Source organism: Megascapheus bottae, chromosome 2 (assembly GCF_031878675.1).
Source record: "Megascapheus bottae isolate mThoBot1 chromosome 2, mThoBot2.hap1, whole genome shotgun sequence".
Taxonomy (NCBI): Eukaryota; Metazoa; Chordata; class Mammalia; order Rodentia; family Geomyidae; genus Megascapheus; species Megascapheus bottae.
Window position 1 is genome coordinate 45935163 of NC_143510.1, and position 15644 is coordinate 45950806.

The 15644-nt window shown below is 44.0% G+C and overlaps 1 protein-coding gene across 3 annotated transcripts in view; it reads left to right on the forward strand.

The window, feature by feature from the left end:
• The window catches only part of Pfkm (phosphofructokinase, muscle), a 45238-nt gene extending 31135 nt beyond the window's left edge, over positions 1-14103 (forward strand). For 2 of the 3 annotated variants that reach the window (XM_090324809.1, XM_090324828.1), the window contains 14 exons: positions 253-345; positions 1057-1182; positions 2274-2338; positions 3516-3579; positions 5369-5518; positions 6552-6622; positions 7405-7492; positions 7581-7733; positions 8985-9149; positions 10836-10897; positions 11097-11208; positions 13029-13128; positions 13209-13314; positions 13562-14103. In XM_090324809.1, the coding sequence (XP_090180935.1) occupies positions 253-345; positions 1057-1182; positions 2274-2338; positions 3516-3579; positions 5369-5518; positions 6552-6622; positions 7405-7492; positions 7581-7733; positions 8985-9149; positions 10836-10897; positions 11097-11208; positions 13029-13128; positions 13209-13314; positions 13562-13706 (1500 nt within the window). In that variant the 3' untranslated portion in view covers positions 13707-14103. The remainder of the gene's footprint in view (positions 1-252; positions 346-1056; positions 1183-2273; positions 2339-3515; positions 3580-5368; positions 5519-6551; positions 6623-7404; positions 7493-7580; positions 7734-8984; positions 9150-10835; positions 10898-11096; positions 11209-13028; positions 13129-13208; positions 13315-13561) is intronic. The other variant, XM_090324818.1, reaches the window with a different exon arrangement.
• The last annotated feature ends 1541 nt before the right edge of the window (positions 14104-15644 follow it).

A 15644-nucleotide genomic window follows, 5' to 3' on the forward strand; every position in this document is an offset into this window, starting at 1 on the left:
AACAAAAATTTCAGTGTGAGCCACACTAGAGAGGCATTCACACGGTCACCTCCCTAGCCTGCTCCCTTCATACTTTCCAAGGCTTCTGGCAATATATTTTTTCCTGGTGCTTCTGTACATCTCTAGGGCCCTCTCCCCTGTTGTCCACCATTGCAAAACAAAAGACTGGGCCATTCATGGTTTGCCTCTGTGTTCCATGGCTCCCCCCACCCCCCAGCCTGAGTCTCTGTGTCCTTTTCTTGCTCCTTTCAGCTGGTGGTAAAGCGTCTGGGATATGACACCCGGGTCACTGTTTTGGGGCATGTGCAGCGGGGTGGGACACCATCAGCCTTTGACCGGATCCTGGTAAGTCGCAGAGCTCCATGGCTCTTAACCCTTCACGCCCGCAAACCCTGCTATTCCAGGCCAGCATGGCAGGGCTTACATCATTGGTTATGGTGCCTTGCCACCCACCTCTGAACTGTAATGGCCTTCAACCATTCCCATGCACTTGGGAGTTCTCTCCCCAGAAATGATGATACCGAAATGATGGCTCCCCTAATACTGAAGACTATATCCTTGTGCTCTTAGCATCAAGGAAATGAGTGAGATCTCATCATAGACATTCAGTTTGATTTCTCTTATCCCATTTTAGTAGAAAGAGAGGCAATCTACTTTTTTGTTTTATTATTATGAAGGGAATTTGTTTTTCAATTTTGAGGCTACTGGATTTGAACTTAGAGCCTTGCACTTGCTGGGCAAGTTATCACTTGAGCTATGCTTCTAGTCCTAGGAAGGAAACATGCTTAAATATCAGCAGTCATCTTATTGGTTATTCTAGTGGACACGTTTCTCTGGAACCAACTAGAATCCTAAGGTTCTGATGGCAAGAGGATAGAGTCATTAAACTTCAGATTCAATCTGAATGGGGAGGTAAAGCCCAGTAAGTTCTTGGGCACAATCCTTAAATATGGATCTCAGCTCTAATTTGGAAAGCCTTTGTGTATCCAGGCTTTGTATGCTGAGCCAGATATCCTGGCCTGATCTAGATTGTCTCTACTCCCTGGGCTCCTGCAGGGTAGCAGAATGGGTGTGGAAGCAGTGATGGCACTGTTGGAAGGGACCCCAGACACTCCAGCCTGTGTGGTGAGCCTCTCTGGAAACCAGGCTGTGCGTCTGCCCCTCATGGAATGTGTCCAGGTGGTAAGTACTGGTCCCAATACTCTTCTCAACAGTTACACACCCAGCCTGGGACTCAACAGACTCTGATGTGATACCAGTTTCTATAGGCAGGGTGGAATAGAAAGAGACACATGGCAGGAAGAGTACAATGGAGTGCAACACCTATAATGTAGGAGCTGTAATCTCTCTACTAAGCCTGTTTCTTCAGCTGCAAAATACTTCTAAAGTAGATGGGAAAATCTACATCACTTCTAGTAATGAGACCCAATATCTCATAAAATTTAACCTCAAACTCTCTTACTATGTCTTTATTGGAAGAGAATACAATGTCAGTCCCAGTTGCATTAAAAACAGGGAAACATTCTTTAGTTATGCCCGGGTAGCTTTTGTGTGCATGTGATACTAATCTTGAGTCTGTTTCTCTAAACAAACCAACATGGAATTACTAACACTCACCATAAGGGTTATTATAAAGACTGGAGAGAAGTTGTAAAGGGTTTGATGTTGAGTGCTCAGGAAAGGGTGGCCTTTACTTGGGCAGCATCACTTCTTTGATTCCACCAATATTCTAGCTGGAAGTTAGGACTTCAGGCCTGATTGTTGGGGCTATTCTCAATGCTTCCATATCAGAGTCTACTTTTCTCTTAAGACTCTGAAGTCCCAACAACTTACAAATGTGCTTAAAACTGCAACTCCAAAATGTCAAAAGTTCTCACTCATAGAGCAGAAATCCATGGTTGAGCAGCAAATGACAGAGATCGCTGTTGCCTCTGGGTTACCTTTGAGATCCTTCCATTTACTCAGTCACTTAGAGACTGGAGACCTGGCTATGGAGTGGATGCAGGAATGAAGATGCTTTCTTCATCTGTGTGCATTCCTCCACGTTGCCTGGAATTCTAATGCCTAGAGTATTGATTTAGCCCTTTTCTGTTGCTGCTTATTACTCAGAAAATGAAGGAAAAACAAAAATAATTTTGTGAAAGTTTTAGGGGGAAAAGATAGGGTAGACAGGATCCAGTTCCAAGTCCAGAGATGAGCCATCTGACTATGGATGGAGATCCAGCCATGGAGAATTCTGGTATGGAATCCTAACTGTTGTGCTCCTCCCTCAGACCAAAGATGTAACCAAGGCCATGGACGAGAAGAGATTTGATGAAGCCATGAAGCTGAGAGGCCGGTAAGGAAATTACCATAAGTTTGCTAGCTATAGAAATTAGGAGCCAGGCTGGGAAAGGTGGCTCTCAACTACAATCCTAGCTCCTCAGAAGGCTGAGATCTGAGGATCAAGGTTCAAAGCCAGCCCAGGCACAAAAGGCACCTACTAACCTCTAGAAAATGGGAAGTAGGGCTTGGCTCTAGGGTAGGGCTGCTCAGGGACAACCCTTAGGCCTGGGGGTAGAGCAGTGGCCTTGAGCTAAAGAGCTCAGGGACAGGCCCAGGCCAAGTTCAAGCCCCACGGCTCACAAAAAAAAAAAAAAAAAAAAAAGAAATTAGGAGCCACAGGATCTTCATAGTTGCAGACAAAGCTGATGTAGCTCATATATATGAGCTTCTTCCCCCCCACTCCCCACCCCCATTAGTCCTAGGGCTTGAGCTCAGAGCCTTGGCACTGTCCTTGGGCTTTCTCAAGGCTGTCCTTGGGTTTTCTCAAGGCTGGTGCTCTACAACTTGAGCCACAGTGCCACTTCTGGGTTTTTCTGTGTATGTGGTACCAAGGATTCAAACCCAGGATTTCTTTCTTTCTTTCTTTTTTTTTTTTTGGTCAGTCAGAGGGCTTGAACTCTGGGCCTGAGCACTGTCTATGAGCTCTTTAGCTAAAGGCTACTGCCCTACCCCTTTAACCACAGTGCCACTTCGGGTTTTCTAGTGGTTAATTGGAGATAAGTCTTATGGTCTTTAATGCCTAGGCTGGCTTTGAATCCAGATCCTCATGTCTCAGTCTCCTGTGTAGGTAGAATTACAGGCATGAGCCACTGTGCCTGGTTCAAACTCAGATTTCATGCAAGCACTCTACCACTAGGCTGTGGTCCTGGCTTGATGAGCTTCTTTATTGTTTCTGCAACAGTTTCTTCCCCAAGAGAATTAGTTGTGAAATGATCAGAAAGCTTAGTTCATCTCAAAGATACTCTTTTTGGGATGAACTCAGTTATTTCTAGATCCAAAGTTTCTCTACACACAGATCCATCTCTTGCGCTAAGCACTGAGCCTGGGAGAAGAATGCTCAGAAAGTGTTGAATAGATGGGTAGCCCCTGTGAAACTTCACTCGGAGACCAAACTTCCTGTCAGGTTCCTCAGGACTAGTGGCCATGAAGAATGCCCTAAAGACACCTCTCTCTCTTTGTACTTTTTACAGGAGCTTTATGAACAACTGGGAGGTATACAAGCTTCTAGCTCATGTCAGACCCCCAGTCTCTAAGGTAATTAAGATTTGCCCACCCTCCTCGATCCCCTCTCTCTCTTCCAGGCTCTCTTTATTAAGTGTTACCTCTGGTATACAACCCGTCCCTTGATACCTTCTTTGTCTCCACTCTAATCTTCAGTGCTGAGTCTCTGACTCGAGCATGATGACTTTCTCTTAGTCACTCCAGATATTAGCCATGTGTTTTTGGTGGATCCTGAATGGTTTTGGTTTTGTTTTGTTTTTGCCAGTGCTCAGGGGCTGAGCACTGTCCTCGGCATTTCTCGAGGGTAGAGTTCTACCACTTGAGCCACAGCACCACTTCCAGCTTTTTCAATGTATGTGCTACTGAGGAATCGAACTCAGGGCTTTGTGCATTCTAGGCAAGCACTTTACCACTTGGCTGAACTCCCCGGTCCCCTGAGAGTTTTTAACTCAAAACTCATACCCACTTAAAAGGCTAGTAAGGTAGCATGCAAAGAATAGATAAGAGACAAGATAAAGCATAGATAAGAGATATTGATTATGATAATTATTTTATTGCAATGGCTAAGAACTATACCTGCAGTGTCTTCTACATGCTATATTTTCTCTAATTTCAATCTCATGAAGGTACCCTAACCTTCCTTTGATATTGTAAGCTGCCCATCCTACATCCTCCCATGCCCTACCTTCAGATGTTTCCCTACCCTGCTAGACTGTACTGTTTAACCACATAATGTCTTAAATGATGTATTTATGTGTGATATTTGTTCTATATTGTCTAGCTTTTCTTGGTGGAATGTAAGCTCCATGAAGTGATATATCCCAGGTTTTTAGAACAATGCCTAGCATATAAACAACACTCAAATGCTTTCTAAATGAAAAAAAAAAAGTTTGTCTTTATAGACCATACCACATAAATTCTGGGAAGAGAGCTTTTCTTTGGCAATAATCATACCTACTCTTTCTATTGGGTAGTGGCTGTCTGTATTTACTATATATAGAAGTATCAATGTTGCGGGCCGGGAGTTTGGCCTAGTGGTTAAAGTGCTTGCTTAGCATGCACGAAGACCCAGGTTCGATTCCTTGGTACCACATATAGAAAAAAGCCAGAAGTGGTGCTGAGGCTCAGGTGGTAGAGCTCTAGCCTTGAGAAAGTCCAAGGACAGTGCTCAGGCCCTGAGCTCAAGCCCAGGACTGCAAAAAAAAAAAAAAAAAGATGTATCTATGTTGCTTATTAGTTTATTTATTGTGCTGGTTCTGGGGCCTTGAACTTAGGGCTCTTTTCCTGAGCTTTTCTGCCCAAGGCTAGCATTCTACACTTGAGCCACATCACCACTTCTGGTGTTTGTTTTGATTGGGCTGGCTTCAAACCATGATCCTCAGATCTCAACCTCCTGTGTAACTAGGATAAAAGGCATGAGGAAGCAGCACCCAGCTCAGTGTTGCTTATTAAACTTAGATTCCTGGGTCCTTCCATCAGAGGAAACTCAGATCTGTGGCAGGGGCCAGGAATACACTGTTAAACAAGCTCCCCAGAGAGACTGTGTTGCAGGCGGTCCAAGAATCTTGAGGAATACTACTCTGGAAGGGCTCTTATTATATTTAATGCTAGCATCTGGGATTTGGAACGTGGCTTTATCCATTGTCTATGGAAAAGAATTTTATTTCTATGGGATGAGGAGATACAGGTATTGCAGATGTCTTGGTTCCAGACATCTTACAGATAGGGTTCACAGTTCTGCTTTCTTGCTGACTCCCCCGCCCCCACACTGTGGGGATGTCTGTCCTTCTTCCCCACCCCACCCCCACTCTCTCCTGTACAGGGAGGTTTGCACACAGTGGCTGTGATGAATGTGGGTGCCCCAGCTGCAGGCATGAACGCTGCTGTCCGCTCCACTGTGAGGATTGGTCTTATCCAGGGCAACCGAGTGCTGGTCGTACATGATGGCTTTGAGGGCCTAGCCAAGGGTCAGGTATGTGGGCTCACAGGAGCCAATGGGCAATTTTAGGGAAGATCATTGTAGAGAGGTGTCACATCTGTTGTCATTGCCGCCCTGTCTCAAACTACCACCTTTCTCCTGTCTGGAAGTTCAAGAAGAAATGAATATTTAGTTTTAGCCCAGCAGGAATAGACAGGAACTACTGAAATGATTTTTTTTTTAACCAACATCCTCTCATTTGATTCTCTATCCTAAAGCTCAGCATACTTGCCTAGCTTAAGTAGGTGCATCATGTTTTTGCAGTAAAAGCAATAAAAGAGTAAAAGCCAAGATCTAGCGATCCTCTTCTAACCAAGGGCATCTTGGGATGGGGTCAGAGGTCAAGAGGTGGCATTGGTTCCCCACAAGATTCCTGATGCGCCAGCCACAATGCAGAATTGTGTGGCTTTTCTTTTTTTTTTTTTTTGCCAGTCCTGGACTTGAGCTCAGGGCCTGAGCACTGTCCTTGGGTTTTCTCAAAATTAGAGCTCTACAAAATCTTGAAACATAAGGCCATATAGTATGAAGCTAATTGAAAGGACCTCCAGGATATTGAAACAAAAGCCATATAATGAATGATTATTGTCCTTAATGTACTATGTTGTCTCTCATCTCCTTTGCTGTCCCTTGGTTATCTCATATTGTTACAGTATCTCACTTTGTTATCTGATATATTGAATTTATTTGTATTTGGTTATTTGAAATTTGATAGGGAAGGGGGGAAAACCAAGACGGGTGGGGGTGTGGGGGGGAGGGTAATGGGTACCAAGACATGTGAAAGGGTATCAATGTATGTGAATTAATGCACCTTCTATCTGGCAAATATCATGTAACCTTTTTAGTAATTACAATAACAAAAATGAAAAATAAAAAGATTAGAGCTCTACCACTTGAGCCACAGCACCACTTCTGGCTTTTTTCTATGTATCTAGTATCAGGGAATTGAACCCAGGTCTTTGTGCATGCTAGGCAAGCACTCTACCACTAGGCCAAACTCCCGCCCCCTGTATGGCTTTTCTCCTTGCAGATTGAGGAAGCCGGCTGGAGCTATGTTGGGGGATGGACTGGCCAAGGTGGTTCCAAACTTGGCACTAAAAGGTAAGGGGCATTATAGAAGAAACTCCTTCTGGTCATCCCTTCATGCTCTCCCTTGAATGTGGGCATCTGACCATTAGGTCAGGACCTGCTTCTACCACCCCTGTGATCTGGGTCTAGCTTCAAGCTCCTAGTGACTTCTGGGCATATAGACTTTCCCACCACATGTTGTTTACAGCCCAAATATACGGTGAAAATGAGAGAGTAAAAATAGCCGGGAGCATGACCTAGTAGAGTGCTTGCCTAGCATGCACGAAGCCTTGGGTTCCATTCCTCAGTGCCAAATACACAGAAAAAACCAGAAGTGGTGCTGTGGCTCAAGTGGTAGAACACTAGCCTTGAGAAAGCCCAAGGAGAGTGCCAAGGCCCTGACTGAGTTCAAGCCCCAGGACTGGCAAAAAGAAAAAAAGGAGGCGAGAAATTGTAAATAAACTGAACACTAGTGGCTTACACCTGTAATCCTAAGTACTCAAAAGGCTGAGGTCAGAGGATTGAGGTTCGAAGCCATCCCAGGCAGAAAAGTCTGTGAAACCCTTATCTCCAGTGAACCAGCAATACTCCAGAACTAGAGAGGTAGCTCAAGTGGTGGTAGAAAATAAAACTTGAGTGAAAAAGCTAAGGGAGAGTGTCGTGAACATCCATTCAAACCCCAGTCCTGGCTTGTGTGCGTGCGCACATGCGCGCACACACACACAACACACATATGTATACACTTTTCTGTCCTTCAATTTTGCTGTTTCTTCCTCAAATTCTTACTTCCGGCTCCCTGCCATTGGTCACACTAGGACTCTACCCAAGAAGAACCTGGAACAGATCAGTGCCAACATAACTAAGTTTAACATTCAAGGCCTTGTCATCATTGGAGGCTTTGAGGTGAGTGTTCCCACCCCCAGTTCTTCCTCACTCGCACCCATCTCCCCATATCCTCCTATGCCAGATCTTACCACTCTCTCCTCCTCAGGCTTACACAGGGGGCCTGGAGCTTATGGAGGGCAGGAAGCTGTTTGATGAGCTGTGCATCCCATTTGTGGTCATTCCTGCCACCGTCTCCAACAACGTTCCTGGCTCGGACTTCAGCATTGGGGCTGACACGGCACTCAATACCATCTGCACGGTGAGGGCCTCCACTGCTTCCCATGCCTTTTGGCTAGGATTATAATCCCTGAGCAGATTGTGGTCCTGGACCATATTATCTGGTAATATACAAGTAGCAATATTTGAAAAATGCTTCTTAAAAATCAGGTATCTATACAGACTCTGTGTGTGTGCATGAGTGTGTGCCAGAAGATTCTCATGGTCTTTTCTGCTCAGGTTGGCTTTGAACCAGAATCCTCAATCAGCCTCCCAAGTAGCTGGGATTACAAATGTGAGCTAATAGTGTCTGGCAAACCTTCGTTCATTTTTTTTTTTTTTTGCCTGTCCTGGACTTGAGCTCAGGGCCTGAGCACTGTTCTTTGATTTTCTCAAGGCTAGAGCTCTACCACTTAAGCCTCAGCACCACTTCTGCCTTTTTTTCTATGTATGTGGTACTGAGGAATCGAACCTGGGTTTTCATGCATGCGAGGCAAGCACTCTACCACTAGGCCAAACTCCCAGCCCCGCTTCATTCATTTTTTAAAAATTCTTGTTTGTCTGATTGAGTTACCCCCCAAGGGCCTGTTATCAGTTTAAGAAATTTATTTTTCTGGTTTTTCCTCAACTGTTCAGGAAGCTCTTAGATTCTTGATTAGTTCTTTCTTTTTTTTTTTTTTCTTCAAATGAGTGTGTGTGTGTGTGTGTGTGTGTGTGTGTGTGTGAGAGAGAGAGAGAGAGAGAGAGAGAGAGAGAGAGAGAAAGAGGAAGACAGGGTTCTGAGGCTTAAATTCAGGATCTGGATACTGTCCCTGAGCTTTTTAACTCAAGGCTGGCATTCTACCACTTGAGCAACAGCTCAGCTTCCAGCCTTTTGCTGGTTAGCCTCATAGTCTTTCCTTTCCTAGGTGGCTTTGAACAGTAATCTTCAGATCTCAGCCTCCCAAGTAGTTAGGATTACAGACAGGGGGCATTCTACATATTTTAATGGTATTCACTCTCCCCATCTACTGATGCATCAGTTACCAAATTTTCCCCTGAGGTCATATAACCTAATTGCCCTTCTCTGAGCAAGAGTGAGAGCCCCTCACCAATGGCAGACACAGCTTCCTTTCTAGCAGAGAAGTTCTGTGTGTAGTTGTAGAATGCAGCTACCTGAATGCAAAAATTTGAAGAGATCTAGAAGCCCTGCTGGCCTGGGAAGATTTAGCCATAGAGTTAAGTTAATGCCAACAGACAAAGTAGGGCCAAGAATCACAATCAGAGCCTTGACCCTGTCGTTCTGACTCCACAGACATGTGATCGCATCAAGCAGTCTGCAGCTGGCACTAAACGTCGGGTGTTTATCATCGAGACTATGGGTGGCTACTGTGGCTATCTGGCCACTATGGCTGGACTGGCAGCTGGGGCTGACGCTGCCTACATTTTTGAGGAGCCCTTCACTATTCGAGACCTGCAGGTAGATGTCCACCTGAACATACTGAGTGTCTCCCCCTTTTCCTAGTCTATCCTCCTAATTGTCCCCACAGTGACTAGAGTTCTTGGAAGTGAAGATTGGCCTGTGGAGCCCTTCGAAGACTGCGAGGGATCCTGGCAGGCATTCTTTGGTACACTTTCTTACATATGACTGGAGCTACTACTGTTGGAACACTCGTTTTGTTCGATGGTTTGCTGCCATACCCTTTATGAGAAGTTTTCTATTTTATCTTCACAACAGACATGTGAAAAAAAAATCTCTATATTGGAGGCAAGAAATGTTTTAAAAAGTAACTTTCTTAAACTCCTCAGTGAGCAAATAGTTTAACTGCCTGGGAAATGAATTTCACACCTCTTGATTCTCATTGCTATGAATCCAGGTTTTGTTTTTGGTGTTGTTTTTGTTTTTTTTTTTGCCAGTCCTGGGGCTAAACTTGGGGACTGAGTGCTATCCTTGGGCTTTTTCAAGGCTAGTGCTGTATCACTTGAGCCATAGCACCATTTCCAGCTTTTTCCTATGTATGTGGTACCAAGGAATCGAATCCCGGTCTTTGTGCATGCTAGGCAAGCACTCTACCCCTAGGCCGAATTCCGGCCCTATGAATCCAGTTTTAAGGGAGACATCTTTACCTCTGTGGTAGGTCTCTGACTCAGATTTCACTGAGAGATTATACAAATCTTACTTTCCCAGATTCCAATTCACTGGAAAAGAAGAAAGCTACAGGAGAGAGGTTTAGCAGCAGGCTAAGGGAACTCCCTTAGTGGGGAGGGGAAACTGGGAGCCTGCCTTTCTTACATCAAACTCAAAGTTCAAACGAAAGAACATACGTTGTATGGATGAATCACTGCTTTTCATGCCATCGGCCCACTTAACGACTGAATTTGTGAGCAGATTCAGCCTTTTGAGCCACAGGGAACCAGAAACTCCTGGATAGAGAGGTCAGAGAAAGAGGAAGGCTGCTTCTTGGTGGCTGCTGCTCTTGGCTCCTGTGCTCCCTCTTTCATCTCTGCAAGTTTCATCTCAGGCCTTCATGAAAATTCCAGTCTGCACTACACTTTCTTGTGTGTATGCAAGTAGTGGAGCTTAAACTCAGTCCCAGGTGTTATCTTTTAGCTTTTTTGCTCAAGGCTTGCTACTCTGCCACTTGAGACATAGCTCGTGTCTGGCTTTTAGGTGGATAATTAAAGCTAAAAGTCTCTCATACTTTCTTGCCTGGGCTGGCTTCAAACTGTGATCTCAGATCTCAGCTAGAATAATAGCTAGGATTGCAGGTGTGAACCACTGGCACCCAGCTTACACTGTATTTCTTTAAAGCGCTTAGGGAAAGCCTAAGCTTAAGATTGCAAACAACTTTCATTTGTACCCACTTACCTCCATTTTTGGGCGCTGGTATAAGGTTGTCACTGGCCATTTCATTCAAGGCTGGTGTGTTACCACTTGAACCACAGTTCCACGTTGAGCTCTTTGGTGGTTAGAGATAAGAGTCTCAGAGACGTTGGTTCTCTCGGTCCTCTGATCTCAGCCTCTTGTGTGGCTAGGATTACAGTTGTGAACTACCAGAGCCAAGTTCCTCCACCCCTCTTTGAGAGGCCTGGTATGAAAAAAGAAAAATAAATGTGTCTGCCCAATCTTATCACTAAGCTTAGGATTTCCTGTTTCAATTTTCAGGCGAATGTTGAACATCTGGTACAGAAGATGAAAACAACTGTGAAAAGGGGCTTGGTGTTAAGGTACCTCATCCACAGTTTGTTCCTAAGTATATTAAGTTAGGCTTTGGCCTTAAGCCATGTAATGGATTTGGGGTTGGGACCCCATGAGGAATCTGTCCCCTGAGCCTCAGGAGACAGTAGCAAATGAAGAAGTGAATCTCAAATGTTAGGAGGGAGAATGGGTCAAGAGAGTCACAGGCTTTTGGTTTCTACCTGGCAGGAATGAGAAGTGCAATGAGAACTATACCACAGACTTCATTTTCAACTTGTACTCTGAGGAGGGAAAGGGCATCTTTGACAGCAGGAAGAATGTGCTTGGCCACATGCAGCAGGTGAGGGGGAAAAAAATCTAATCATGTTCCTTACCCTACAACCATACCCAATAGCCATTACCACCAACAGCCATGGAAGCTCCAGTGCACTGGTGTTCTTCAGCCTGTTGAAGTTTAGTGCCACCATGGAGCATGCTAGAATCATAGAATCAAAATACCCTTTATGCTGAAAATGACTTTAGAGATGAAGTGGTCCAAACTTCATTTTAGGCAGAGCTCCTTAACCTTGATGTCATTACCATTTGGAACTAGATGATTCTTTGCTGTGAGTGACTTCCATGCATTGCAGGCTGACTTAGCAGTATTCTGGACTCTATCCAAGTAGAAGCCAGTAGCACTGTCTCTCACCTCAACAGTTATTCATGGATTGATTTGGCTTTTTTAGTTGGATGTGTGCCAGTACTGAACTTGGCCTCATGCTCTTAATTAGCTTTTTTTTTTTTATCAAATCTAATACTTAATGGAGTTAAGAGTCTCTTGAATTTGCATCCCTCAGGTTGGCTTTCAAATTGTGATCTTCATTCAGATCTCAACTTCTTAAATAGCTAGGATTACAGATGTGAGCCACTAGTGCCAAGCTGAGATTTTTTGGCTGTCTTTCTATCTGTCTCTACACTTAATTTAGTTCTAAGGGTTGTGGGTGTTTCATTCATTTCTCAGGTTTGAAAATGGGACCTCTGAAGCTCTACCACTTGAGTCACAGTCCCAGGCCCTTTTGCTTTAGTTTGTTTTTAGATACTGTCTCAGGTTTTTCTTTTCTTGGGCCAGTCTTGGACCACAATCCTTTTATCTCTGCCTCTGAATAGCTTGGATCACAGACTGGCTCTTACCTTCAAAAAAGTTTTTTTTGTGTGTGTCATGGGGCTTGATTTCAGGGCCTGGGCACTATCCTTGAGCTTTTTTGCTCAAGGCTGGAACTCTGTCACTTGAGCCACAGTGCCACTTCCAGCTTTTTCTATTTGGTACTGAGAAAACAAACCTAGGGCTTCACGCATGCTAAGGAAGCACTCTACCATTAAGCCACATCTCCAACCCTTCTTACCTTAATTTCCTTAATTTAAAAATCTCCAAACATTACCAGATGTGTCCTGAGGGGGGAAGTCATTTCCAGTTGAGAACTACTGATTCAGATGAAAACAATGAGATCCAGATGCAGCAGAGATGAGAGAGAGAGGAAAAAAACCCAAATGCATAATGTTATACATGATCATTATATAATAGACAATATAGTGTTATATATTATAACATAATATATAAGCTAATTCACATGTGTTATACACACTCTCACACAAATGATGAGTAGGAATTGACCTGATAGTAATAAGGCTGAAATAGGATCGGGCAACTATGGAGCTAAAAAGGAGAGTGTAGAATAATTAATTTCCTTTACCTAATTACTCTTACATCTGGCAAATGGCCAGCTCACCTTGGATCCCTGAACCATCTCAGGTTGACCTTTCCTGGTTAGATTTTGGAATTCATATAGACCGAGGCCTATTCTTTCCTTTTTCTGTATAGCTAGATATCTCTGCTACTCCGCTGTAGTCTTTTCCTTTGACATTTTTTTTTTTACAATCACTGGCACTTAGTTTTTAGAACATAATCAAAATTAGGCTAAGGGTTTGTATATCATAGATACATATTAATTTATGTAATAAAACATGTCTATAGAGTCATAGGTTTTTATGTCTATGTAGTTGTGTTTATATTTCCAATACTATGTCCATAGCATTGGGTATGCAAATATTGAGTCCTTGCTCTTGTACTGTTTCCCTTTGACATTTTTTAAGAAATGATTTGCTTTTTTTTTTTTCTCCCAGGGTGGGAGCCCAACTCCCTTTGACAGAAATTTTGCTACCAAGATGGGAGCGAAGGCTATGAACTGGATGTCTGGGAAAATCAAAGAGAGTTACCGCAATGGTAGGTGGGATAAGATGGTGAGCTCCTCTGTTGAGGCTGCCTGTCCAGTGCAGGAGCTCACTGACCATCCCTTCTTTCAGGGCGAATCTTTGCCAACTCTCCTGACTCAGGCTGTGTTCTGGGAATGCGTAAGAGGGCCTTGGTCTTTCAACCAGTGACTGAGCTGAAGGACCAGACGGACTTTGAGTGAGTAATGTACCATTCACAGTAGTCGTATCCCTGCTACTTTACTCTCCCCAACCCTCCCCTAACCTGCCCGCTACCTTCAGTGCTGTTCTTTTAGGAGTAACACCTGTAGCCTTTCTCACTTCACATTTGACCCCATGACCTAAATTCAGCCTCTTTTGCCCACCTTCTTCCCATGAACCTTTGGTAGAAGTTCAATGGGGTCCCATGACAACAATACATAATCATCTATCTCATTCTTATACAGGCACCGAATCCCCAAGGAACAGTGGTGGCTGAAGCTGAGGCCCCTCCTCAAAATCCTAGCCAAGTACGAGATCGACTTGGACACCTCAGACCATGCCCACCTGGAGCACATTTCTCGGAAGAGATCTGGAGAGGCTACTGTCTAGATTTCTTTGGAGTGAGAGGAATAGATTATCTGATCATGGTCAGTACATGCCTGGTAGATCTAAGGCCATGATTTTCCAGTGTTTTAGCTGTTTTCATTAGGTTTCCTTTTATTCTGTATCTGCCACCATGATCAGCTCTGGCCAGGAGCTGGGGAAGGAGACTAAGAATGGAATCTCCTTCTAGGTAGAATTCACCATTACTTCTACCCCAGCTTCACTTGTCACACAGGCTAGATTCCTCCAACTGCTACTGCTAGATTTCAGTGACTACCGTTAGAATTTTCCTAAAACATAAGCTTTATTTATTTCTTTGTGATAACAGAATCTTAGTTCCTCTACAACTTTCATTACAGTGGCAAACTATAATTACACTAATAAAAGCCAACTGGTCACTGTGCTTTTGGTCCTCCTGTTACCTTCAGTAGTGACATGTGACACTACCATCAGCTCTGAGCACAAGACAGAATCCCTGAGAAAACCACCCATGTGATGGTCATGTGCAGTCCTCTCTGTCTGCTCCATTATTTTTCTTGGGTCTCTTGGTGGGACACACTGTCCCAGAAATAGTACTGGCCCTTATTATCATCCCATATTAGTCCCCCTGGCATTCCCCGAAGCTGAGAGGACACTCCAAGGCTCCCCAAACATAAAGTGTGTTTCACCTCTTGATCTTACATCTATCACCCACTCTCTACTCCCCATCCAGTGTTCTTTCCTCTCAGCTTTTCCCCTGTATTATTTCCTGGATGAAAGGTAGATGCCACTTGGCAGAACCTGTGTGGGAAGGACATGTACTACGCTTGGGAAGCCTGGAAAGAGACCCCATCCTCTCCCCCCACCCCCACAGCCAGTGCTGGCCTGGCTTTAGTGGGTTGGTTGGAGTATGAGTTTTTGGAAAGATGTCAGGTCTTAGTCAATGGCAATTTTTCTATAACAATGGTTTCGTCCTTCTCATTACTGAAGTACCCATGCAATGCAATTGGTACTTGGGATTGAGACTATAGATTATACTTCAGGTTGAAAGAGGGTATTTTGTTTGAGTTTTTTTTTCTCTGTGTATGTGGATGTGTGGTACTGGGGTTTGAATTTAGGGGTTTGCACTTGCTTGGCAAGTGCTCTCTTGTTTGAGCCCTGCTTCCTGCATTCTTTGCCCTTATTTTTTATTTTTAGGTAGAGTCTTACATTTTTCTGAGGATGGCCTGGATTGTAATCCTCCTATTTATACTTCTCACTATAGCTGGGATGACAGACATGTTCTGCCACACCCAGCCTTTTCTGTTGAGATGGAATCTCATGAACTTAATTGGTTTTTGGTTCTGGGCTCACCTAGAACCATCATCCTCTCAATCTTAGCCTCTTCATAACTAGGATAAAAGTCAGGGACCACCAGTGCCCAGCTGGGTATCATGGTTTTAATGATAATTAAGATTAGCTGCAATTCACCAGATTGGGGCTCTCAGTAAACACACACAGAACCCATACTGTTTCTTGCTTTGTGTGATGAGACAGGAAAAAAGGTAGAGGGAGGATTTTCTCTAGTAGATCACTTTTGCTGATAGGCTCAAGTTATTACTGTGACTTCTAAATAGTAACTGAGAAAGCGTGTGGTCATAGTTAGAAAACTACCATCAAATGCACTGCAGTTCTCTAAGGGGAAGAGGAATCAATAGTAAGTACCAATGCTGCTAGTAGGTCTGTTCCCTGTTATCACCAAGTCCTCAAATAGTTTTATGAAGGAAGTGCTGACAGCCTTCTTCAGAGAGGACAGTGTCTCAGGGTGATTAAGTAGTGTTTTCTAGGTCTTACAGTATAACAAAACTAGCAGCCAAAAGAGGTTGATTTCAAAGTCCATCCCATTTCTTTTCTTTCTTGTGCCAATCCTGAGACTTGAACTGGGGGATCTGGGTGCTGTCCCTGAGCCTTTTTTTACTCAAGGCT